Here is a 24530-nt window from a genome sequence, read left to right on the forward strand (position 1 = left end):
CGCCCACCCCTCATAGTCCAAGCGCAAATGAAAATTTCCCAATTGCGAGTCAAGGGTTTTGCAATGAACTCCTTTGTTTGGTCCATAACTCCCTTATGCGTTAACCGATTTTCAAACGGTGACATGATTTTTGAAGCACCGGAAAATCCTGTCAATTTTGTTGCAAAAAGTATTTTTGTGGCGCCGACGGTTTTTAGTCCAGAGGCAAGTGGAAATTTCCAAACTTTCAATCATTGCATTTGCCTCCAACTACGTTGTTTAGTCCATAACTCACTTATAATTGAGTGTATGGGAAAACCGAGAACACAATTGTAAAGCCAGTAAAATTCATGAGGATTATTGGTTGAACCGTTTTTTTGCCGCGCCCACCCCTCATAGTCCAAGCGCAAATGAAAATTTCCCAATTGCGAGTCAAGGGTTTTGCAATGAACTCCTTTGTTTGGTCCATAACTCTCTTATACGCCAACCGATTTTCAAACGGTGACAAGATTTTTGAAGCCCCGGAAAATTCTGTCGATTTTGTTGTAAAAAGTATTTTTGTGGCCCCGACGGTTTTTAGTCCAGGGGCAGATGAAAATTGCCAAACTTTCAGTCATTGTTTTTGCTCCTAACCACCTTTTTCAGCCCATAACTCCCTTATAATTGAGTGTATGGCAAAACCGAGAACACAGTTGTAAAGCCAGTAAAATTCCTGAGGATTATTAGTTGAACCATTTTTTCGCCCCACCCAGCCCGAATAGTCCAGGCGCAAATGAAAATTCCCAAACTCCCAAACGACATTTGGCTTAAATCACCGCCCAAATTTCGGTTGGGAAACCCTGTAGAAAAGCGAAATTTCCAGGACTTGATGGGGTCTGGATAGACTACACGTATGGCAGGAAAAGTGGGACAAAATCGGCACCAGTGGCGTATAAAGCAGCCGTCTTTGGGGCCCGCAAAGCATGTGCACCTGCGATCCCCACTAACCGTTCCCCCCAACTGGCGCACTATAATTTTTCCGTTCCATCCAGAGGCCCTCTTCTGGCACAGTTTGGGGGCCAATTGATGGCCCGTACAAATCCAGACGCACTCCAGACAGCCGGATATTCGCCGCCCTAAACAACCTGAGCAATAACTGTAGAGTTCAGCCCGAGTAGAGTCGTTTCCATTATTTCCCGATAAAATCTACACAATTTCGAAAGTTTTCCAGAATGTGAGTGCGGCACGGGCTCTTACGAGAGCTGGAGCCCCTGGGGAGAACCGCCATACGTCTGGTAAAGCTGTTGTTTCCTTAAGAAAGCCCCGGGAATAAACTGCGATGGAGAAATGATAATGAATGGGCCTGAGCCCTTTTGTGGTGTAATCCGGCCGATTTGGGGATGGGGAGCGATAAGGGCCTGATCAGTCCTAATGTTTATTAGGTGATTGTCGCCGGGGCGCAGCTCGATGGCGGTGAGGGGGGGCGACAAAGTTTTTTCTCCCGAAAATTAGTTTGAGGATGGATGCCTTGATTTATGCGAAACTGGCTGCAGATACGGGCTAAGGTTGGGGGAGCTTAGTTGTAGAGGACTGAATGGGCGGTGCGCCTGTTTTGGAAAATTGGCAACATGTTGGTTTTTGGCCGAGTTATCGGCCAAAAACTGCGGGTAGCCAGGGGAATCGCCGACTTGGAGGTTGCGCAAGTTCAAGGTCGCGTAGCCTCCAAACGGGTGCCGATAGGAAAAATGGCCTTGACAGTGGAGTTGTGGCAAATGACACTGGCTGTCACCAGCTTTTGGCTATTTTGCAAAATCTCCAAAACTGAGCGAGTTGTGGGCAAGAAACTGCAAGTGGACAGTGGCAGACCCATTGGCTTGAAGTTTGCTCACATTTAACGTGCTGTATTTCCCACACGGTTGCCGATACGAACTAAGGCCATGAAACAAGAGTTGTAGATAATGGATTTTGCTGCCTAAACGTTTTTGAAATTTTTCAAAATATTGAAAATTGTCGGACTTATCGGCAAAAGGCTATGAGCCAACAGCGGACACACTGACTTCATGTTTGCTCAATTTCAAAGCACTGTATTTCCCAAACGGTGGCAGATTCGAACTAAGGCCATAAAACAAATGTTATAGAGAAGGTCATTGACCATAGATAAATGTTTGCAAATTTGTAAAATTGTCAAAATTGACAAAGTTATAAGGAAAGGACTGCCAGCACACAGTGAACACACTTAGTTGACGTATTCTCAAGTTCATAGTCCTGTAGTTCCCAAACAGTTACAGATATGAACTAAGGCCATGAAACAAGAGTTGTAGGTAATGGATTTTGCTGTCTAACCTTTTTGAAATTTTTCAAAATATTGAAAATTGTCGGACTTATCGGCAAAAGACTATGAGCCAACAGCGGATACACTGACTTCATGTTTGCTCAATTTCAAAGTGCTGTATTTCCCAAACGCTCGCAGATTCGAACTAAGGCCGTGAAACCAAAGTTATAGGGAAGGCGACTGTCCACACAGAAATGTTGGCAAATTTGCCAAATTATCAAAATTGAGAAACTTATAAGGAAAAGACTGCCAGCACACAGTGAACACACTTAGTTGATGTTTTCTCAAATTCAAAGTCCTGTAGTTCCCAAACGGTTACAGATATGAACTAAGGCCATAGAACACAGATGTTAGAGAATACCATGTTCTGTCAATAAGGTTTCACAAAATTGTCAAAATTTGCAAAAATTCCAAATTTAGAGGCAAAAGACTGTGACTAGACAGTGGCAAACATTGACATCATGGTCGCTCGAATTCAAAGTCCTGTATTTCCCTAACGGTTGCCTATGAGAACTAAGGCCATAGAACAAGACTTTTAGCGAATTCCATTAGCTGTCCAAGGCATTAAAAAAATTTAAAAAAACTTGAAAAATGACAAAGTTATGGTCAAAAGACTGCGAGTCCACAGTGGCCCCGCTGACTTCATGTTCTTCCAAATTCAAAGTCCTGTATGTCCCAAACGGCTAACATTGCGAACTAAGGCCTTGATACCGAAGTTGTCGAGAATACAATTGTCTACCATACCGTATGGGGCATTTCTGAAAATAGTGACACGCGCCGGAGTTATAAGCAATAGACTGTGTGCCCCAATAACTTCACGTTGACTCCAATTCAAAGCTGATTATTTTCCAAACTGTTGCCGATAGGAACTAAGGCCACGCCACGGAACTTTTGAGCATGCCCCTGTGGATGCAGCAGGAGGCAAAATTTTCAAAAAGCGCGAAAATTGGCCGAGTTGCCGGCAAAAAGCTCGTGAGCTGACAGCGGAAAGTTTAGCGTGGCCCCAATTTCTTAAACCACCGTCCAACTGCAAAACGCTTAGAGCTAGCCAATTGAGCCTTAGAACCTTACTTGTAGCCCGCCCCATGGGCTACCCAAAAGTTCGCAAATTTTTGAAAAACCTCCTCAAACAACCGAGCTACGGCTGCTTGAAGGCAGGGAATCTGGCGCAGTCGGTAGCAATCCAGTCAGCGGCCATTTGGGGCCCCACCAGCCACCCGACACGTCACTAATTCATCAGCGCTGCACACTACAACATGTGTAGACAGTGTCGCGCTCTGAAATAACCGAGAATAATGGAAAATAAACTGCCGTTATGGCCCATAAAGCGTTTATGTGCACCTGGCGAGCGGCCGCTCGTAATTCACTTCAAAACTCGTGTTCTTTGCCTCTTATTACCTTAAGGGTGTCAGCCCTCTGGACAACAAAAGGGCCCTTACACGAGGGCTGCTTTGACCCCATCCCTAACCCGCGGGTTTGCGTGTATTGTGCGATTGTTGCCAGTGGAACAAAACAACTCAAAGGGGCCTTTGCCCTTCACGGAGGGCGTGGCATTTCTACCTAAGGGTGGATCGTCGACTGGCCTGGTTAATTAAATGTCTGTTGAATGCCGCACTGTCACCTATTCGCCTCTTTGCGCCTTTATTTGGTCGAAAAGTGCAGTTTGCTAAGCGACAAAGTTTTGGGAATATTCGAAGTGACTGATCGGCCGATTAAGCAAAAACGGGCAGAGATAGAGCAATTGTTAAAGACACTGAATTTTGAGCCGGCTGATCGCTCTATCCAGCGCAGTTGCAAGCGCTGCGAAAAATTGACGACGAGCTGAGTTAGGGCCGAGGGAGTGTCACGAAGCAGTGGCCAGCTGCTTTTTTAGTGCACGCAACTTCAATGGCTGTTTACTCGAAAACTGTCCGATTTAGCCCGATTAAGCTAGTTAGAGCCTTTTTTGCAAATTGCATCAGCTTTCCAACGGCGTTTCATCAGCCGAAAAATATTTAGAACTCGCCGAGTTATCGGCAAAAGAGTGTGAGTGCACAGTGCGTTTGGCATCGTCAGACATTCAAGAGCTGCTCACTCAAAAACTAGTAGATTTAGCCAAGTTCAAATAGACATAGATTATCGAGAACGTCCAGTTTGCCGCCAGATGGCGCTGGAGCACTTGCAGAATTTTGACATTTTACTGACGTATGGCAAAGAGAGTTTGACAGAGAAGTAGACAGCAGAGTTTGACATCAGCTAAAATTCAAAGGCCCTTTACTCAAAAACGACTCGGTTTGGCGAAAATGCAGAAGACACTGATTTTGAAGCCAGCCTCATTGGCCACCAGAGGGCGTTGAAGCAGTTTCAAATTTTTGACATTTGGCCAAGGTAGGGACAAATGAGTGTGACTGAGAAGTAGACAGCAGAGTTTCACATCATCTCCAATTCAAAAGGCGTTTACTCAAAAACTGCTTGATTTACAGAAATTTGTAAAGAGAGTAATTTTATCGGAATGAGTTTGGGCTACCAGATGGCGCGCGAAGAACAAAAAATTTTGTGAAAATTGACCAAGTTACCGGAAAAAGAGTTTGCGTGGACAGCAGACAGCAGAGATTTGCGCCATCTCAAATTCTTCGGGCGTTTACTCAAAAACTGGGGAGTTTGGCCAAAAATGTCTAGACACCCACTTTGTAGCCAAAACCGCTGTCCATAACCCGATTTTTCAGTTTTCCCACAAAACCCCAAACTAAGCGAGTTACGATCAAAAATGCTCAACACAATCAAACGGTGTGTTCCTGTCGAGTCATCGTACAAATCCCTGCAGGAAAAAATAAAAGAGCCCCAGCAGGAATGTGGCAAGTTCGTAAACACGCGAAGGGCAGACGCACCCTTCGGCCCGCTGTATCAAGATTATGGAAATTATTCAGATAGAGTCCCCAAAGTGTTGGCAAGTTTCACAAGGGTGGCTGTTGTTGTTCGACATACTTCCCCTACTTTCTGCCAAAATAACCGGATTTCGCCCCTTTAATAAGATTGCCGTCTCGAAGGGCCGAACGGGGCGGTTGTGGGTAAATATTCACATGGAATTATAAGCAGCCAAAATGGCCTGGTTGGGCGGTGAAAAGATGTAGAGTCGCCATTGGGTTCTCTTGCCTGTAACTCTGGCAACAGTGGCAACTGAGCTGCGCCACTTATACTGTGTTGAAGCCCGGTGATTTCTGAATAAATTTGGTGTCTTGGAAAATTTTGATAGCTGGCACGGTTTTTGCGTAAACGGGCTTTGAAGTTGATATGCCGCAAGAATCTGCGCGCTGCTGCTGGTCCCACTCTTCTCGCTTATGAAAATATTTTCATATTTTAAAAAATTTCAAAAACTGCGGGGCAGCAATTTTCATTAGCTACAGCCTTTGTTTGATGGCTTAAATTTGAATCTGTAACTGTTTGGGAACTACAGGACTTTGAACTTGAGAAAACATCAACCAAGTGTGTTCACTGTGTGCTGGCAGTCTTTTCCTTATAACTTTGTCAATTTTGACAATTTTGCAAATTTGCCAACATTTTTGTTTGGGCAATGGCCTTCTCTATAACCTTTGTTTCATGGCCTTAGTTCGAATCTGCAATCGTTTGGGAAATACAGTACTTTGAAACTGAGCCAACATAAAGTAAGTGTGTCCGCTGTTGGCTCATAGTCTTTTGCCGATAAGTCGCACAATTTTCAATATTTTGAAAAATTTCAAAAACAGTTGGGCAGCAATTTTCATTAGCTACAACCTTTGTTTCATGGCCTTAGTTCGCATCTGCAACCATTTGCGAAGTACAGGACTTTGAACCTGAAAAAACATCAACCAAGTGTGTTCACTGTGTGCTGGCAGTCTTTTCCTTATAACTTTGTCAATTTTGACAATTTTGCAAATTTGCTAACATTTTTGATTGGGCAATGGCCTTCCCTATAACCTTTGTTTCATGGCCTTGGTTCGAATCTGCAATCGTTTGGGAAATACAGTACTTTGAAACTGAGCAAACATGAAGTAAGTGCGTCCGCTGTTGGCTCATAGTCTTTTGCCGATAAGTCGGACAATTTTCAATATTTTGAAAGATTTCAAAAACAGTTGGGCAGCCATTGTCATTATCTACAACCTTTATTTCATGGCCTTAGTTCGCATCTGCAACCATTTGCGATTTACAGGCCTTTGAATTCGGGCAACCATGAAGTCAATGTTGCCCGCTGTCTCCTCACAGTCTTTTGCCTATAACTTTGGCATTTGGGCAAATTTTGACAACATTGAAAGCCCAGTTGACAGAACATGACATTCTCTAGAACCTTTGTTTGATGGCCTTAGTTCGTATCTGTAACTGTTTGGGAAATACAGGACTTTAAATTGGTTAGGGTAGCGGGAAGTTATGAGAAGAATAACCTAAAAATGTTCTCGTTCACAACAGTGTATTTCCTATTCGCAAAAAAGGGCGGCAGGCGGTCGCCCCGAGCCGTCGCCCCTGCGCTTGGCCAGCTGCTGCACCATGCGGGGGGGCGTGGCCTTCAGGTCGTAGATAAGCCCCGCCCTCGCCAACAGATCCAGACACATCGTGGTCAGGTTCAATCCCCTCCCCAGCTCGGCCGCCCGATAATCCCAGGGAAAAGAGTGGTGGTAGTTGTGCCATCCCTCCCCCAGCGCCACCAGCGACACATAGGGGTTCTCCACCGGCTGGATCGTCCTGCAAAAGTCCAGAATTTCCCGGAAAAATTCGCAATTTCCCCCCCCCCAACCCCAAACTCCAATCACCTGTTGTAGGGCTTGTTGCCCCAAATGTGCGCAAAACTGTTCACCGCCCATGTGAAGTTCAGGTTGGAGGCGTAGCGCACGATGCAGACCAACCAGAACGTTGTGGAGGCGGGCTGGCCGAAAAAAAGTGGGGGAATCAGGGTGGGGATGACGAAGCAAAACGCCAACTTGAACCACGCCCAGTGCCTGTGTGGGGGGGGGCAGAAAACAAAGAGGGAGTGACACCATCTGGGGCGGGAGGAAGCGAGAAGGCAACACCTACCGCACGTGGAACGCCAGCAGCGGATCCTGCGTGATGTCGCTCACGTCTACAGTCCTTCCTTTCTGGGCCACTAGAGGGTGCTTGCGCATGCACAGCCAGCCCACATGCGCGAACCAAAAGCCCCGATTCGCATTGTGTGGATCGGCGTCAGTCTCGCTGAACTTGTGATGGACGCGATGGTCGCGCACCCAATCGCGCAGATTATTCTGCAAAAACGCCACACTGGCCGCTAGATGGCGCCGCGCCCACGCTCATTCGCTCACCTGCCCAGAGATGGAGTAGAGCACGAGGAACAGCAGCTTGACGGGCGTGGTGGCCTTGAAGCAGCGATGCGTCCAGTAGCGGTGCGCACCGCCAGTGATGCCAAGTCCGCCCAAAATTCCCACCAGCACGGCTGCAAAACAACGCGGCAATTATCGGCAACCAGGGGAAACCCCCTGAAACCCACCGTATGCCAGCAGGAACGGGTCGTGTTGCGCATCGAACGTTGCCAGCTTGTACAGGAAGTAGCCGACGGCCAGGATGTGGAGCAGCAGCAACGCTGCCAGGTTGCCCCAGTAGAGGGGCCGCTCGAACTCCCCGAGGAAACAGCGGTAGGCTGGCATCGTCGCTCTGAAGCTCTGCGGAGTGGTTACAGTTAAATGACGTTTGTGACGTTGAGCTGTCACTTTTGGCCGGGGCTTTGGGGCCAATATCTCGCTTATTAGGGGGCGCAGCGCAAAAGTGCAAAGAGCACTTGGGGCGGGTTTGGGGGTGGCCGATGCAGGGGCGCGCCCCCCTTGGGGCTAGCGGCGATTTTGAGGTTAGGCGCCAGCCTGTTTGGGGCCGCAGCGCCCACACCAGGCCCGCTAGCGCTTTGGCGGCTTCGCCGCTGGGTGGCTGGGGGGCGGCCCGATGTTTCATCGGGAGGGCCCTTTTGGGCCAGCGGGCCTGCTTGAAGGGCTAGCCCGGAAAGTAGGCTAAAATCCCGATTTTCCAGGAGATTCAGGGAAGTTTGGCATCCGAGCGGGCCGAGGGTGAAAGGGGGCAGTGGCACTCACCAGAAAATCCCGAAAATCCAGGCTTCACTCAAACGGGCAAAAAACTGTGCACTCATTGGCGGGCGGGCGCCTACTATGCCATTGGCAGCCGACCGAAGGCCAGAATCAAACCCAAAAAATCAACACATCATGTTTGGGAAAATCGGCGCGTTTGTTGATTGTTTTGCAGCGAAGCGAGGCTGGTTTGCGTGCGGTACGTGCGACTTTGAAAAGTTGCTTAAGTGTGCTTTATTTGAGGAAAATCGCGGACGAAACGGTGCCCGGCGCTAATTAGAGTCGCGCCACTTTGCCCCGCTCATTAGGCGGCCCCGCTAATGATTGAAAGTTGGCCCAAAAATTGGAAAAATCGGCCGCAACTAATCGCATTTGCCCGCTAATGAGTGGAGGGCGACGCACGCCAATGGCCCATTAGCCGGCTAGATGTTGGTGTGGTTGGTGCTGCTGCTATTTACGGCGCTGTCCAGCTCTAGCAGGGCGTGGCACGGTTCCAGAACCATCGCGAACTGCTCCACGCCCTTCAGCAGCGCTGTGGTGCAGCTGATTGTGGACTATGCGGCCTGGCGCAACATCGCCACCCTGTATATCGTGGACGAGGCCATCCGATCAGGTAGGCGCGGGTTTGGGGATGTGTTTGAGCCACCCTGTACCTGCCTGGCTGGGGGGGAAGTATTTTTTTTTTGCTGCTTTTGGGGAAAATGTCCTTTGGAGGTTTTTCAGGGTTTTCTCGCAAATATCTCCTAGGCCAGCCCTGATGGGGGGGTTGGGGGAACGGGGTTAGATTGGGGGGGGCATTGGGGACAAAAAAGGTCCCCGGCACTTTTTTGCTCGAGTGATCAGTTGGGGAAATATGAGGGTTTTTTTGGGTGGGCTGCGCTCCCACAGCAGCCAGTGGAGATGTTGGGTTTCCCCCCCCCTGGCCCAGTGGGGGATTTTTTCCCCAAACCTTTTAGGGCCTAGGGGCACGTGTTTTGGGCATATCTAGCCCTGCACGGGGGGGAAATTTGGAAAATCCAAAAAAAATTTGGCCCTAATTTTCAGGCCGCCAACCTCAGTTCAGGATTTTGGCGAATTTTCACATTTTGGTTTTTTGCGCGCAAACCAAGCTTCCAATCGAAAACTGGTGCTCTTGCTTAGATATCCGGGAGCCGCTCGGGCAGCTGCTGGTTGTTTTTGCCGAGCGCCCCTGCGGCGGGTTTTCGCATAAATGCGCGAAACGTTGTTTTCAGGAAACTGGAAAAATCTCCCAAAGTAAAAACAGCTGGAAAATTCTGAGCGCGCCGCTGCATCGGGGAGCCCACGCGCTACAAAACAGTTGGTATTCACTTTTTCTCTAGGATGCGTAATTAGAGAGTTGTGGAGGTTTTTTGGGGTTCGGAGAAAATTTGCCAGAATGGGGCTAAAATGGTGGTTTCCCCCCTTTTGTGCCATTGGCTTAAAATTCTGCTCAGGGGCTAGAGGAGGCCATGAAAAGTGCACAGTGTTAATATCTTGGCATTTCAGTGAGATTTGGGGATTTTAGGGGGGATTGAAGGTTTCGCTCCCATAAGAGCCTGTACAAAGTTCCTGGTTTTCCCCCCCGGGCTCAGTGGGGGATTTTTTCGGAAAACTTTCGAGCTCACTTTGCCATGCATTTCATCCATTTTCAAAATCCTGTAGGGAAAAAATTTGGAAAATCCAATTTTTTTTTTGTTTTAAGATTTGTTGGGGGCAAACGGGCGAAATTTTCGGCAAAAATCGCGTTTTATTTTTTTGCTCGCAAACCAAACTTCGATCGAAAAAAGTTGCTCTTTATGGAATCTCCGGGCGAAGGCCTGCTTGCTGCTGGTGACCCTTCCCAAGCTCCCCGGCGAAGGATTTTAGAAAAAACGGGCGAAACGTTGTTTTCAGAAAATTTGAAAAATCTCCCAAACTAAAGACAACTCGGAAATTATAAACATGCCACTACATTGAGCGGAGCAAGTGCCATAAAAAAGTTGGTGTTCACTTTTTCTCTAGGAAGCGCAATTAGAGAGTTATGGAGGTTTTTTGGGTTCTGAGCCAGTTTGCCAGAATGGGGCTAAAATGGTGGTTTCCCCCCTTTTGTGCCATTGGCTTAAAATTCTGCTCAGGGGCTAGAGGAGGCCATGAAAAGTGCACAGTGTTAAAATCTTGACATTTCATGGAGATTTGGGGATTTTAGGGGGGTTTGAAGGTTTCGCTCCCATAAGAGCCTGTACAAAGTTTCTGGTTTTCCCCCCCGGGCTCAGTGGGGGATTTTTTGGGAAAACTTCCGAGCTCACTTTGCCATGCATTTTATCCATTTTCAAAGTACTGTAGAGAAAAAATTTGCAAAATCCAAAAATTTTTTTTGAGCCACGATTTGTCGGGGGCAACACGGCCGAAATTTTCGGCAAAAATTGCGTTTTATTTTTTTGCTCGCAAACCAAACTTCTGAGCGAAAAAAGTTGCTCTTGATAGAATATCCAGGCGAACGTCCGCTAGCTGCTGGTGACACTTTCCAAGCTCCCCGGCGAAGGGTTTTAGAAAAAATTGGCGAAACGTTGTTTTCAGAAAATTTGAAAAATCTCCCAAACTAAAAATAATTTGAAAATTATAGACATGCCACTGCATCGAGCAGCGCAAGCGCCATAAAAAAGTCGGTATTCACTTTTTTCCAGCAAAGCATAATAAGAGAGTTATGGAGGTTTTTAGGGTTTCTGAGCCAATTTGCCGGAATGGGGCTAAAATGGTGGTTTCCCCCCTTTTGTGCCATTGGCTTAAAATTCTTCTTAGGGGCTAGAGGAGCGAACGAAAAGTACACAGTGTTAAAATCCTGACATTTTATGGGGATTTGGGGATTTTAGGGGGGTTTGAAAGTTTCGCTCCCATAAGAGCCTGTACAAAGTTTTTGGTTTTTCCCCCCCTGCTTAGTGGGGGATTTTTTGGGAAAACTTCTCAACCGTTCATAGCATGAATTTTATCCATATTTAGCAGCCTGTACAGGAAAAGTTTCAAAATACAAACAAAAATTTTGCCCAAAATTTTTCGGGGCCAAAACGGTCGAGATTTGCAGCAAAAATCGCCTTTGATGTTTCTGCTCGCCACGGACGCGTCCAATCGAAAAACTTCATTCTTTGGAAAATGTGCGCACTGTCGACGTGCACTTAGGGGTAATTGAGCGGAATCTCCCCTGGGGCTGGTTTTGGAGAAAACGGCCGAAACGTTGTTTGGAGGAAAAGCGAAAAATCTCCCAAACCACAAATGCTGGCGCCAGTCGGAGCACGCCATTGCAATGGGGGGCTTGCGCCCCCCAAAAAAGTTGGTATCCACTTTTTCGCTAGAACAAACATTAAGCGAGCTACAGGCGATTTTTGCAGTTTGCACCCAATTTTCCCGAAAAATTTACCAAATTTTTCGCAACGAAATTGTTCAAAAGCTGTTAAAATCAAAAAAAATGCAAAGTTTCGCACATTTGGCCTGCCTCCTCAGGCATCAGTCCACTAACCGCCCACTTTCTCTCGCCCAGACTGCAATTTGAAGGCCCTGCGGCGCCATCTAGACTGCTTCAACCGCAACGGGCTGCGCTTCGCTCTACTGCGCCGCTTTGACAGCCACGTCAATCACCAAGTGAAGCGCGTCCTCATTGTTTCGTTCATCAGCCGCCAGATGGACGCGGCCGACTACCCGAAACAGGTGGGTGGTTGGCGTTGCCACCACGCCCTGCAGCAACGCCCTCTGTTGCAGCTGAGCCGCTTCAACAACGACATCTACTTCAAGTGGCTGCACATCGGCCATCTGGTGGACGCGCCTGGCAACGCCGAACTGCTCGCCCGCTTGAGCAACAGCGCCATCACTCTGTCCCTGGACCTTGTGGTTGCCGTGGCAACCGCAAGTGGAGGGGAGAAGGTGGGCGGGTTAGGGGCGTGCGTTCGGCCGCAGGCCACGCCCCCCATCCATCCAGCCAATCCGATGCCGCCTAAAGCATCCGGCGAAAACGTCAGCCTTCAAAGCCTCTCCTTCTGCATGCTGCAGATCTACAAGGTGCGCAAAACCTGCAACCAGTCGCTGGTAGTGCGCCCGTTGGGTAAGTGGTGGGGGAGAGGGCGGTCTGTTGTGATTGGCCGGAGGGGCTTTGCGCAGGCCAATGGACGTATCAGGAGGGCGTGGCCAACCTGCGCAGCTACCAATCAGTCGACACCAGGATCGATTTCCAAGGGACGGCGCTGAATTTCGGCAGAAAACTGGCGGGCAAAGAGACGGCAACAGTGTCCGAAGAGGCGGCAGTTGAGGACGACAACGACACCGACCATTTGGACAGCATTGCCGATTATATCTGCGCCTACCTGAACGCCTCGTGAGTGTCTCCATAGAGCGGCGGGGGGCGTGGCTTGGTAATGGGGGCGTGGCTTCAGGAAGGCGGTCAAAAGCTTCCCCACTCTGGGCCTGAAAGGGGAGACGGGCAACTGGAGCGGCCTTCTAGGGGCGGTCGTGTCCCAGGAGGTGGACATCGGGCTGGACAGCGTGATCAAAAGCCCCGAGCTCTACAGCGACATGGTCTTCACGCAGGACATCTTCATATCCGAGTAGGTTTGAGGTTAGGGGCTTGGGGGAGGTTATGCGGAGTGTTGCAGGCGGCACGTCTATGTCAAACCGGAGCAATCGGACGGAGCGAGGGACATTTTCCTGGCCACTTTCCAGCCCAACCTGCTGGCCAACGTGCTGGCCACTGGGCTGCTTTTGGCAGCCGCCATGTTCGTCTACACGTCCCTCCGGGCCTCCCACTGCTCCCTGGGCGGCTTGAGTGACGCCCTGTTCTGGAGCCTGGGGATCATCAGCATGCAGGGTAAGGGCCTAGCGGAGTGGGTGTAGGAAAACCTCCTGTTGGGGCTGGGGAACGTTGTCGGGCGTAGGGAAACCCTCTGGGGGCGTAGGGAAACCCTCTGGGGGGGCGTAGGGAAACTTCCCATCAACCCTGTGACCACCTTCCAGTGGTCACAGGCACACTACCGCCGTTACCCTTGGAGGAGCGCTTTGAAGGTGGCCTCTGACTCCCCTGAAGATGGTGGTGGGATGAAACTTTCCTCAATTGGGCACCCACCAGTGCCCAGTCCAACCCACATATAGGGAAGTGGGAGTGCTCTTTGGTTTAAGAGCAATTAATTTTTCCGTTGGGCTTGCCCCATTCAAACCTAAAAGTTGACCAGGTGGAGTAGGCATTTTTTTGAAAATGTCCCCAAGGGGCTGGACCCCTAATTTTACGCCTGCCTATAAACATGCCATTTTGCCTAAGTTTCTACTCGATTCCTGTTGGGCGGACCGATTTTTTTAACTGTGGACTGCGCGATTTTGGGGAAACTGATGGTTAGTTGAATTAAAACTTGTGTGTTAAAATGTTCCTGGGCAGGTACGCCACTGAAACTTTGCTCGCCCATGCGCCCAGCTCTGCTCGATCCAACGTAGTTTGGAGCAAGTTGGTGCGATTTGCCGTTCAAAAGATATGGATTTTTTAGTGCATGTTATTTGGGATCAGTGACATTGGGACAGGTTTTTAACTCCCCTGATGGTGGCGCGCAGCTGAAACTTCTACCAGTTAGAGCACCAATGTCGCCCACTTCAGCAAGCATATTGGCAAAGTTGGGTTATTTTCCAGTTGGAAGCCACCAATTTTTGAAAGTTTGCTGGCCCCATTGAAGCCAAAGTGACTAGTCCAGTTTGGTTTTCATGTGACAACTCTGCTGATGATGGTGCGCGGACGAAACTTTGCACCCTCGGAGAGCCGATCGCCATCTATGCAACCAGTATATTGGCAAAGTGGTGGCGTTTTTAGTTTGGGCGCAATTAATTTTCGAAAGTCGGTTTGCAGCATTGCTTCTGAAGTGGTTCGGTTGGATAAAATTCCTGGATTGTGACGCGCCTGATGATGGTAGGGAGCTGAAACTTTGCTCACTTGGCGATCAGATGGCGCTCTATCCAGTGCACATATTGGCGATTTCGAGTAGGTCTTTGTTTTAAATCAGGAATGTGGTTTGCACCTTTGAGGTCAAGGTGACCTCCATATTCGCATCCGTCACACAATTCCCCTGATGATGGCCCCCAACTGAAACTTTTCTTTAGTTGGAAACATGGCAGCACCCAAGCTGGTGCATCTAAAAGCAAATTTGAGGTTTTTTGGTTTTTCAGATTTTTTCCATTTTGGGGTGCGCTCAGGATTTTTTTTGAAAATTCAGCTAAAGGCGCACGCCCCTGGATTTTTGCTGAGTTATTGAGCAAACAGTCGTCTATCAACTGCTGTTGAGGAAAAAATTGAGGTCTTTTGCGTTTTGGCGCAATGCATCTATGAACTTTGGGCTGCACGACTATGGTGAAACTGATGTTTAACGGGTTTTTTCAAAATGTTCCCGATACGGTACGCCACTGAAACTCGCCGCACTTATGAGCTAAACAGTGCTCTACCCAATGGCGTTTAGGGCAAGTTTCTATCTTTTTTGGTTGAAAAGATATGAGTTTTTTAGTATGTTGCCGTTATTTTGGAGCAGCTACGGAGCTTTGCGGTCAGTAGCATTAGAGCAGTTTTTCAACTCTCCTGATGATGGTAGAAGGTTGAAACTTTGTCCACTTGGAGATGCGAATGGGCTCTTCATCGGGCACATATAGGCAAATTTGGGTCTGTTTGGGTTTTGTAGCTGTGAGTTTTTAAACTTTGGTCCTCACCTTTGGGACCAAACTGATGTAGAGGCAAACTGGAAAAATTATTTCTGCATTGTCCTGGGCTCGTATGCCAGTCAAATTTTGCTCATTTAGGGAGAAAAGACTGCTCCATCCAATGCCGTTAAGGGCACATTCGTGCCTTTTCTGGATTTCAAGGAATACATTTTTCAATAGTGCAGTCATCGTGTGCCAGTTGCTGCGGCTTTGCCATCAGTTGCATTGGAGCAACTGATGGCAAATCAACTCCCCTGATGATGGTAGAAGGTTGAAACTTTTTCCACTTGGAGACGCAACTGGGCTCTCCATGGGGCACATATTGGCAAATTTGGGTCAGTTTGGGTTTGGGAGCTGTGAATTTTTGAACTTTGGCCTGCGCCATTGGAGCCATTTAATGTAGAGGCAAACTGGAAAAATCCTACCGCGTTCAAGCCAACAGCCTACTGCACGTAGGGAAATGGTCAGTTGGGCGTAGGCAAAAACTTGATTTGGTCCTTCAGGCACCCAAATCCAGGCCAAATCGGCTGCCGGCAACATGATCATTGTCATCTCGCTGGTTTTCGCCCTGGTGATCTACAACGCCTACTCCGCCTTCATAACCTCGAAACTCTCGGTCAAGCTGACGGAGATTCGGACTATCGCCGACCTGCTGGCCAGTGACTACGACATCGGGTACGCAACCAACAGTCCAGACGAGGTTTTCCTGCGGGTAAGTCCACGGCGCGAGCCTTGCCAAGGTCATCCACGGCGAAACCCCCAGTCGATGAACGAGACGCAGCTGAACCAGATCTACCTGCGCGGGTACCTGCGCAAGAACATCAACAACATCACCGAAGGTCTGCTGAAGGCCACGCAGGGCAACTATGGTTTCTTCGCCAGCCGCCGGGTGGCGCGCAAGGCCTTCCTGAAGATCAGCGGCTACAAGTGCAAGTTCGAGATCATGGAGATTCAGACGCCCAAAACGAAGAACTACGTGGCCTTCCCGATGTCGCCCACGTCGCCCTATCGCAAGGCCATCGATCGCTGGTAGGTGGGGACACTAGGGCGACCCTAGGGCGGCCCTAGGGACGGTAGGTTCTGATCCTAGGGGCGGTTTTAGCCTGATCAAGATGAGGGAGAGCGGCGTGCACGACTACATGAAGTCCTCCATTGAGCCCCAGTTGCCCAAGTGCGATCAGCAGTCGAGTTTCCAGAGCGCACGCCTCAATGACATTGTGACAGCGATTGCGCTCTTCTACGTGGGCATTGGGGCGGGGCTTCTGATCCTCATGGGCGAGTGCGTGTGCAAGAAAAGGAGGGAGATATGGCGTAGGCTGGGGCGTGGCCTGCAGGCCTGCCACCAGAACATCGAGTTTGCGCACTGATTGTCCTAACCTCACTCGTGTGTGGCCCTTGGGCCTAATAGATGTTAGAGCTAATAGAGTTTTTCTATCCTTGACTTGGGGGGGAAATCGCAGATCTGGCAACGCGCAAAGAAACTGGAAACAGCACGATCGGCAATCGGAATATGTAAACCCCCATCCGGTCGAAGATATCCAGACTATGCAAATAATTCTGTTAAACCTGTGCAATGTGTTCCAATTCCGGGGCTGATTTCCTTTTTACGCGCCCGCTTAAAGCGCCCCGATTTGCTAAATAAGCAAATCGGCCGGATTTCCATGAACACGGAAACTGATTACTTTCCTTTTTCCAGAAGTGCACCGGGCTTTGCGTCTCGAATTAACCGATCCACACAATCGCCTGGACTGTTTGGCTTCGAGTTGCCCAGTTTTTGGCCCGTAACTTTGACAACGTTCAATATTTTTCACGGTTTCCAACACTGGGAGGCTGGGAATTTCATTCTCTAAAATCTTCGTTTCATGGCCTTAGCTCGTATCTGCAACCGTTTGGGAATTAAGGGACTTTGAAGTTGAGCCAACATGAAGTGAGTGTGTCCACTGTTGGCTCATAGTCTTTTGCCCATAAGTCCCGCAGCTTTCACTATTTGCAAAACCCGCAAAGCGGGTTTTGCAGCAAATTCGATTCTCTATAACTTTTGTTTCATGGCCTTAGTTCGTATCTGCAACCGTTTGGGTAATACAGGACTTTGAAGTTGAGTAAACTTGAAGTCAGTGTGCCCTTTGTCGGCCCATGATCTCTTGCCCATAAGTCTGTCAATTTTCATTATTTTGAAAGATTTCTGAGCCTACTGGGCCGCCCATTGGATTATCGATAAACTTTGCTTCATGGCCTTAGTTCGTATCGGCAACAGTTTCGGAAATACAGGACTTTGAATTTGAGTAAATATTAAATTAATGTGCCCAATTTTTGGCTCATAGTCTTTTGCCCATAAGTCTGACAATTTTTACTATTTCAAAAAAATTTTAAAACTAGTTTGCCAACCATGTCATTTTCGATAACTTTTGTTTCATGGCCTTAGTTCGTATGGGTAGCCGTTTAGGAAATACAAGACTTTGAACTCGAGCAACCATGAAGTCAATGTGTGTACTGTCAGCTCGCAGTGGTGTGTCCATCGTTCTGGCACTTTTCATAATTTTCAAAAATTTTAAAAATATTTTTGTTGCAAATTGTATTCTCTAGAAACCTTGTCTCAAGATCTTAGTTCGTATCAATAACGGTTTGGGAAATCCAGGGCTTTGAAGTTGAGCTAACATGATGCCAGTGTGTCTACTGTTGGCTCATGGTCTTTTGCCCATAAGTCGGGCAGTTTTCACTGTTTGCAAAAAATCCAAAACGGGTTTTGCAGCTAATTAGATTCTCTAAAACTTTCATTGCGCGGCCTTAGTTCGCATCTGCAACCGTTTGGGAAATTCGCGCCTTTGAAGTTGAGCAAACATAAAGTCAGTGTGCCGAATGCCTGGCTCATAGTCTTTTACCCATAGGGCTGACAACTGTACCTATTTTAGACAGTTTCAAAAACTATTGGGCCGCCAATTGAATTCCCGATAACCTTTGTTTCATGGCCTTAGTTGGTATCGTTAGCCGTTTGCGAAATACGAGACATTGAAGTTGAGCAATTATGAAGTCAGTGTGTCTACTGTTGCCTCGCCTATCTTTGCCTGTAACTTTTGAATCTATCGAAATTTTTCAAAATTTCAAAAATAGGTTTGTTGAAAATTTAATCCTCTATAGTCCTTACGTTCTGAGCTTAATTTCACTCTGCAACCGTTTCGCCAATACAAGACTTTGTGTCTGAGCCACCTTGAAGTCAGTGTGTCTACTAATGGCTCATAGTCTTTTGCCCATAAGTCAAACAATTTCCACTATTTTCAAAAAATCTAAAAACGGCTGTGTAGCCCATTGCATTCTCGATAACCTTTATTTCATGGCCTTAGTTCGTATCTGCAACCGTTTGCAAAATACAGCACTTTGAATGTGATCCAACACGAAGCCAGTGGGCCCACGGTCTACTCACAGTCTCTGGCCTACAACTTTGGCATTTGTTAAAATTTTTGGAATTTTCCAAAACCCGTTTAAAGGTTATGTCAGCGTCTATAACCTTTGTGGTAAGGCCTTAGTCTGTATCGGCTACTGTTTGGGAACTACAAGGTTTTGAAATTGAGCCAGCATAAAAGGCAATGTGAACAAAGTTGTCTCGAAGTCTTTTGCCTATAAGTCAGGCAGTTTCGACTGTTTTCAAAAATCTAAAAACCCAAAGGGCAGCAAATTGCATGCTCTATAACCTTTGTTTCATGGCCTTAGTTCGTATCTCCGGCCGTTTGAGAGCTAAAGAGTTTTAATAGGGGCAAACATGAACTCAGTGAGTTGCTACGGTTTGCTCACAGTCTTTTGCCTATAACGTCGGGGGCTTTCAATTTTTTGCCTATTTTCCAAAAGGCTTTTGAAGCCAAACAAATTGTCGATAAACTCTCTCTAAAGGCCTTAATTCGTATCTCTTGCCGTTTGAACGCTAATCGCCTTTGAATTGGTGCAACCATGAACTCAGTGAGTTGCTACAGTTTGCTTATAGTCTTTTGCCTATAACTTCGGCCCCTATCGGTAATTTGCCATTTTGTCAAAAGGCTGTGATAGACAGTTGAATTTGCCACAACTCTTATTTCAGGGCCCCAGTCCGTAACTTTAATGGCTTTCGCATTAATCGCAGTTTTCTTCCTCAGTGTGGTTTTATGTTCAAAAAACCATCGCTTTATTTAAAAAAACCGCAGCTTTTCGAAAACTAAGGCTCGTCAGTCGTGAAAAGCGTCACAATGAGGCTCAGCAAACTGAACGTGTCTAGAATCTAAAAAAAAATTTGAGCAAACGGCTGTTTTAAGGGGTTTTAAAACTGCTTCAGAATTCTGAAGCCTTTTTATAAAAAGCCATAACTTTGTTAATACCTTGCCGATTGGAAACGTGAAACCCTCCCTGGCAAGTCCACACTTTTGCCGAAATTTGGCTTCTTTCAGATTGAAAATCGCACGAACGACCTTGAAGTTATGGCGCCTTGACTGGGAAAAAAACGCAAAATTTCTGCATAAATCTGAAGCCCCCTTTAAACCCGCTTAAACGTGCGCTAATCGAGCAGGGAAAAATTCCTGCAATCAAATCAGAAGAAAACGTGAATTCTCGAACGAGTTTGCACTGCCGGATCCCCCCAAATCGGCGCGTTTTCCCCCCAGTTGAACGCCGCTTTAATTAGCCTCCTTAATGCATCTTTAACGACACAATTACTTAATGAAAAATAGGTAATCGGCTCCGAATCGCCAATAAATTGGCTGAAATGGCCAATTGACGTCCTTCAAGGGGATCGAGGCTAATGATTTTCCACCCCGTGGGGGGACAAAAATTGCAAATTGTTCAGGCGAACAAATCGGCTCTTTTGCTGCACCCCAAGGTCTTGATGAGGATGGGGCTGATGATGGAGCCAGGGGGGGCGAACGAAACGTTGGGGGGAAAGTGGGGAAACATGGGGCAAACCTGGACGGCGCTTTAAATTTGCAGCGAGGGATTTTTTGCGGCCGCAAGAAATAAATATTCCGGCAGGCGCTCCTAGACGTCCCGGGGTTGGAGCGGCCGCACGTGATGGGATTAACAATAGGCAAAAGAGAGACGAGAGAGAGCCCGATCCGAATCACATTCGAATAATTTTCGTTCGCTTAGTTGCGCTGTTCGTTATTCTGTTTATTCGGCAGGGGAAGCGAGGGCACACAGCCTGGAGTTCATGGGGCAATTTAAAAGGGGTTTTGGCCGCTTTTGCGATTTTCTAGCAGTGGAAACTCGTGGGTTTTCCCTCTGGGGTCGAAGGTTTTCCGTGTTTTACATGCGGGAATTTTTCCCGGCTCGATCAGCGGCTGTTTAACGCGGGTTTAAAACTGGCTTCAGATATCTGAAGCCGCCTTTAAAACCCCCTAAAATGCCGGTTTGAGCGCCGTTTTTTTAGGGATTTCGAAAAATTGGTCTTTGATGGACCCTCTAAAGAGGCCCCGTGCCAGTGGGGAGCTTCCGAGTGGGAGAAAATGGGTTTTCCCTTGGGCATTTTCTGCAGAGGAGTTTGAATGGGAAAATCGCGATTAGTTCGAAACGGGGCAAAGATACGGGTTGGGGCCAGGAAACAAAAATTGTTGGCAATTGAAGTGGCAACAAGCGGGTTTTGGAAATTTGGCAAAATGTGTAGTTTTGGCCGAGGTATGGGCGAAACCCTGGGGGCAATCAAGCAGGCAAAGTTGTGCCAAAATTTTTTTTCGGCAAAAGTCAAAAACTCGGGGGGTTTCGCGACAAATCATTGAAAACTCGCGGTTTGCTAAGAGCGCGGTTTTTTCACTTGAAGCCGCGTTTCGGAGAAAATGGCCAAAAACCATCCTCAAGCCCAAACGTTGCCCACTAACTTTGCTAGGGCCTAGTGAACTTTTGCCAAATTCGGGTTTTTAATGCAGTGGAAGGTGGGGATTTTGGTAAATTTTTGCAAAAAATTCCAGCCCTGAATTTGACAGGATTGTTAGCAAAAAACTGTAAGAAAAATGGGTTTTTTGCCTTTCGTGCGAAAACTCGCCTGGCTGGGGCGTTCGGACTTTCACTACTAGGTGGCGCCGGACACTCTGCATGTTTCCTCAAGAGTGACTTTTTGTCGCTAGACGCCGCGTTTCGGAGCAAATGGACAAAAACCATCTCCAGCATAAATCTGCACCTGCTTCCCCTACTGGCGGTGACTTTCTCATTGTTAAGGGAAATTTTCCGGAAAAAAACGTTTTCTACGCAAAAAATTGCCCAGATTTTGAAACAAATGGGCAAAAAATTGCAGCCCGAAATTTCCGGTGTTTATCAGCCAAAAACTGTCAAAAAAATCGGTTTTTTGCATTTTATTCGAAAACCTTCCTGCCTGAGTTAATGGGGTTTTCACCACTAGATGGCGCCCGTTGACCTACGTAATTGAGCAGGAGTGACTTTTTTGCGTTTGAGGCGTGGTTTCGGAGAAAACGGCCCAAATATGATTTTTCTGGAGAAATCACCACGCCCCTCCCCTATAGAGAACTAAACCTTGAAACTAACCAGAAAGTTGCGCAAAAAATCTGCAAAATTCAGGCGATTTTGGGAAAAATCACGAAAAAAATCGAATTGCTTGCCAAATTTACTTAAGACGCTGAAAACCTGGATTTTTTTTAGTTTTTCGCAAATTTTTCAAAAAGCGTTTTATCTAGAGCCTTCCGGTTCTGACTGGCGCATCCGGTGGAAGGGGGCGGACTTTTTCTGGTTAGAGGCGTCGTTTCCGAGAAAATGTGCAAAATCCGATTTTTTGCCCAAATAACCACGCCCATCCCCTAAGAAAAACAATTATTGAAACTGGCCGGAAAGATCCGGAAAAAAATCCATAAAATCTGAAAAATTCCGGGGACTTTGTAAAAAATAACATAAAAAAAACAGCTGCCTTCCAAATATATTTAAACGACCAAAAACCTGGAAATTTTACGGTTTTTGGCTCTTTTCTTCAAAACGCTTTTTTTAAGAAATTTCAGATCTTTACTGTTACAACCGCAAAAACAAAGCCGAAATTTCATAAAGAGCGACTTTTTTCGATTCGAGCCCTCGCTTCGCGACAAATGGCCAAAAACCGATGTTTTACCCAAATCACCACGCCCACCCTCTAAGGAAAAAAAACAGTAAACCTAGCCGGAAAAAATTGCGTAAAATCTGAAAAATTCCGGAGATTTTGGCAAAAATAGTGAAAAAATTCCAACCCCGTTCCAAATATAGCTAAGCGACTGAAAACCTGGAAATGTTGCAGTTTTCTGCACTTTTTTCAAAAACCCCTTATTCTACAAATGTTGGATCTTTACTGTTATATCGGCGCAAACAAGGCCGAAATTTCATAAAGAGCGACTTTTCTCGATTAGGGCCCTCGCTTCGGTGCAAACGACCAAATAAGCGATTTTTCGCATAAATCACCACGCCCATGCCCTAAACCTTGAAATTGAGCGCACAGATCCGGAAAAAATTGCATAAAATCTAGAAAATTACTGGGATTTCGGAAAAAATAACCAAAAAATTTCAGCCTCTTTAGAAATAGGTGTACACTTTAAAAAGCACTAAATCGGCCAGTTTTGGGCAATTATCGCCAAGCCCCAGCCAGCTAGAACCTTGGGGATTTCACCGGTCGATCCAGCGGTCCTAAGCGGTCAATTGATCAAAAGCAACTTTTTCCGCTCAGACACACCATTTGCCGAAAAACCCCGAAAAACCGGCCAAACGCCACGATTTACCCATTCTTCCCCTACTCGGGCACAACCGCGCCCACCTAAGCAGCTCAAAGCCCGAACGGGCACGTGTTCCATCCAGAAAAAATGCGAATTTTCGACTCTTTTATACACAGTGGCTCGCTGAAGCGACGAAAATGTTGGGCCCATTAAGTGAACTATCGGCCAGAACACGCACTCAATCACATTAAGCCATTGAGACGACAGGCGATTTGATTTCGGCTCAATTTCCCCCCAATGGCCGGCTTAAGAGTAACAAGACAAAGTGCCAATCGGCCACTGGCTCCGTCCAGATAAGGCCCTTAAGGGTCTTATCCCCCCATTCCCCTTTTTCCGGTTATTAGGTGAATTTCTGCGAATGCCTCTCACAATGTGGCAACGGCGCCAACACCCAGGGGCGGCCAAACGATTAAGGGCGCTTTGAGAGGATCTTAAAGGGTGGCTTTGCCGCGTTTAAGGTGATAATACGGCCGCCCTTTAGCAATTAACGCGAAACGCCGTATTGTACAAAGCGAACCGCAGTCTTTATCTTTTCAGTCGTTTAACGCGTTATTTCCTGTGGGGAAAGGGGCCCGCTTCTGGGCTGAAAAATCGCCGTCTATCAGTCAGAAGGTCGATGGGAGTGGGGGGTTTTTGGCGATTTCTCGCTCACTGGGGGCGCGGATCGCGAAAAGTTGCTCTTGGTAAAGTGGGGGGAAGCCCCCCAGGCATCGCCTGGGGCGGTTTTTTGCAGCAAATTCCCCAAAAGTGTTTCTGGGGGGTTTTCTGCGAAAACCCCCCGTTTCTCCCTTGCTGGACCAGTTGGGGCAAATCCGAGCACGTCGCTGGATTGGGGGGGCCACGGGGCCAAAAAAAGGTGCTAAGTAGTTTCCCCCCCAAATGCGTCATAAGCGAGGTAGGGGCAATTTTGCGTTTAAATGCCGCAACCATCGACGTTCTAACCACGACTGGGGGGACTGGGGAAAAAGCGAATTAGCGCAAAATGCGGCAACATCGGCGGCGGGCGATTGGAGCGCCAATTTCGCGCGTCAATTTCCGCCCCAAATTAAAAACAATATTTGCCTACCGGGTGGCCCAAACTCAATTAGGCAGGCGTTCGATTTTACAGCATTTCGGTCACGGGGCGACGTTTCGCCCCGCTCATCCTCAGGAGCATTGGACGCCACTTAATTAAGAGGGCCGAAATCCTGCATGCGAATCGGTCCATTAAGCGAGTGATTTGCTGATTTACGGCGCAGTTTAACCGATAAAATAAAGTTCGTTCGGGTAAAGTTTGCAAATGAAAATGTTTAATCGCGCTTTAATGGCGGTTTTTTTCGCTTCGCGACAGCGACTTGAAAGCGAGTTGAAATCCGATAATCGGGACGGACGATGTCTTAAAGTCGGAAGGTCGATGGGCGATTGAAAAGGCGCCAGTGGCGCCCTTAGCAGTGGGTTTAGGGCGAAAGTGAATGGGAGGTTTCCTGTCGGGGTTGGCCTTGGCCAACCAGTGGCGTGCTGGGTTTTTTAATTTTCGCTTAAATGCATTTTTTGCTCCTAAACCCCTGGGGGCTGAGGCCTGGAAAAAACCGCACCCGATGCCCCGGGGCGACAGAAAAACATTCCGTAGGAAGACTTTTTCGATTGGGGACTTGGTTTTCCCGCAAAAAAATAAACTGTGCCCAGTTGGACCACTGTGTGGCTTGAGGATGGCCGGATTCGAAATTTCCTTGAAAATTTTGCGGATTTTGGCTGTTTTGTGGTTTCCAAAGGGAGTTGGGTGGAAATGTGGCGCGAACCAGTTCCAGTGGGGCAAGTTTCGAAAAT

The 24530-nt window shown here is 47.5% G+C and overlaps 2 protein-coding genes across 4 annotated transcripts; one reads left to right on the forward strand and one right to left on the reverse strand.

The window, feature by feature from the left end:
• Positions 1-6696: 6696 nt before the first annotated feature.
• LOC109537633 (acyl-CoA Delta-9 desaturase) lies at positions 6697-8535 on the reverse strand. The gene is made up of 6 exons (XM_019904439.2): positions 8353-8535; positions 7761-7932; positions 7576-7706; positions 7313-7518; positions 7051-7236; positions 6697-6982 (listed from the first exon to the last, which is right to left on the reverse strand). The coding sequence occupies exons 2-6, from the start codon at positions 7915-7917 to the stop codon at positions 6718-6720; spliced, it is 945 nt and encodes a 314-aa protein (XP_019759998.2). The 5' UTR covers positions 7918-7932; positions 8353-8535; the 3' UTR covers positions 6697-6717.
• A 184-nt stretch (positions 8536-8719) lies between these two features.
• Positions 8720-16451, forward strand: LOC109537648. 3 transcript variants are annotated; one of them, XM_019904455.2, is made up of 8 exons: positions 8720-8959; positions 11858-12415; positions 12472-12685; positions 12744-12914; positions 12963-13174; positions 15537-15745; positions 15797-16062; positions 16136-16451. In XM_019904455.2, the coding sequence occupies exons 1-8, from the start codon at positions 8773-8775 to the stop codon at positions 16398-16400; spliced, it is 2082 nt and encodes a 693-aa protein (XP_019760014.2). In that variant the 5' UTR covers positions 8720-8772; the 3' UTR covers positions 16401-16451. The 3 variants fall into 3 exon arrangements, with proteins under 3 accessions (XP_019760014.2, XP_048518911.1, XP_048518910.1); XM_048662954.1 differs by having other exon boundaries at positions 11858-12024; positions 12076-12415; positions 15537-16062; XM_048662953.1 differs by having other exon boundaries at positions 15537-16062.
• The last annotated feature ends 8079 nt before the right edge of the window (positions 16452-24530 follow it).

The sequence above is a fragment of the Dendroctonus ponderosae genome, unplaced genomic scaffold (assembly GCF_020466585.1).
Source record: "Dendroctonus ponderosae isolate FM_Combo_2020 unplaced genomic scaffold, Dpon_F_20191213v2 Dpon_F_20191213_12, whole genome shotgun sequence".
Lineage (NCBI taxonomy): Eukaryota > Metazoa > Arthropoda > Insecta > Coleoptera > Curculionidae > Dendroctonus > Dendroctonus ponderosae.

What these genes read in the sequence shown, in the direction of transcription:
- LOC109537648 (XM_048662953.1), top strand. Translation starts at nt 8,773, where the DNA reads ATGTTGGTGTGGTTGGTGCTGCTGCTATTTACGGCGCTGTCCAGCTCT. An exon ending in GGACGAGGCCATCCGATCAG is followed by an intron (nt 8,960 to 11,857) that starts GTAGGCGCGGGT and finishes TCTCTCGCCCAG; the next exon opens with ACTGCAATTTGAAGGCCCTG. An exon ending in GCTGGTAGTGCGCCCGTTGG is followed by an intron (nt 12,416 to 12,471) that starts GTAAGTGGTGGG and finishes GGCTTTGCGCAG; the next exon opens with GCCAATGGACGTATCAGGAG.
- LOC109537633 (XM_019904439.2), bottom strand. Translation starts at nt 7,917, where the DNA reads ATGCCAGCCTACCGCTGTTTCCTCGGGGAGTTCGAGCGGCCCCTCTAC. An exon ending in CCCGTTCCTGCTGGCATACG is followed by an intron (nt 7,707 to 7,760) that starts GTGGGTTTCAGG and finishes GTTGTTTTGCAG; the next exon opens with CCGTGCTGGTGGGAATTTTG. An exon ending in TCTACTCCATCTCTGGGCAG is followed by an intron (nt 7,519 to 7,575) that starts GTGAGCGAATGA and finishes GCGTTTTTGCAG; the next exon opens with AATAATCTGCGCGATTGGGT.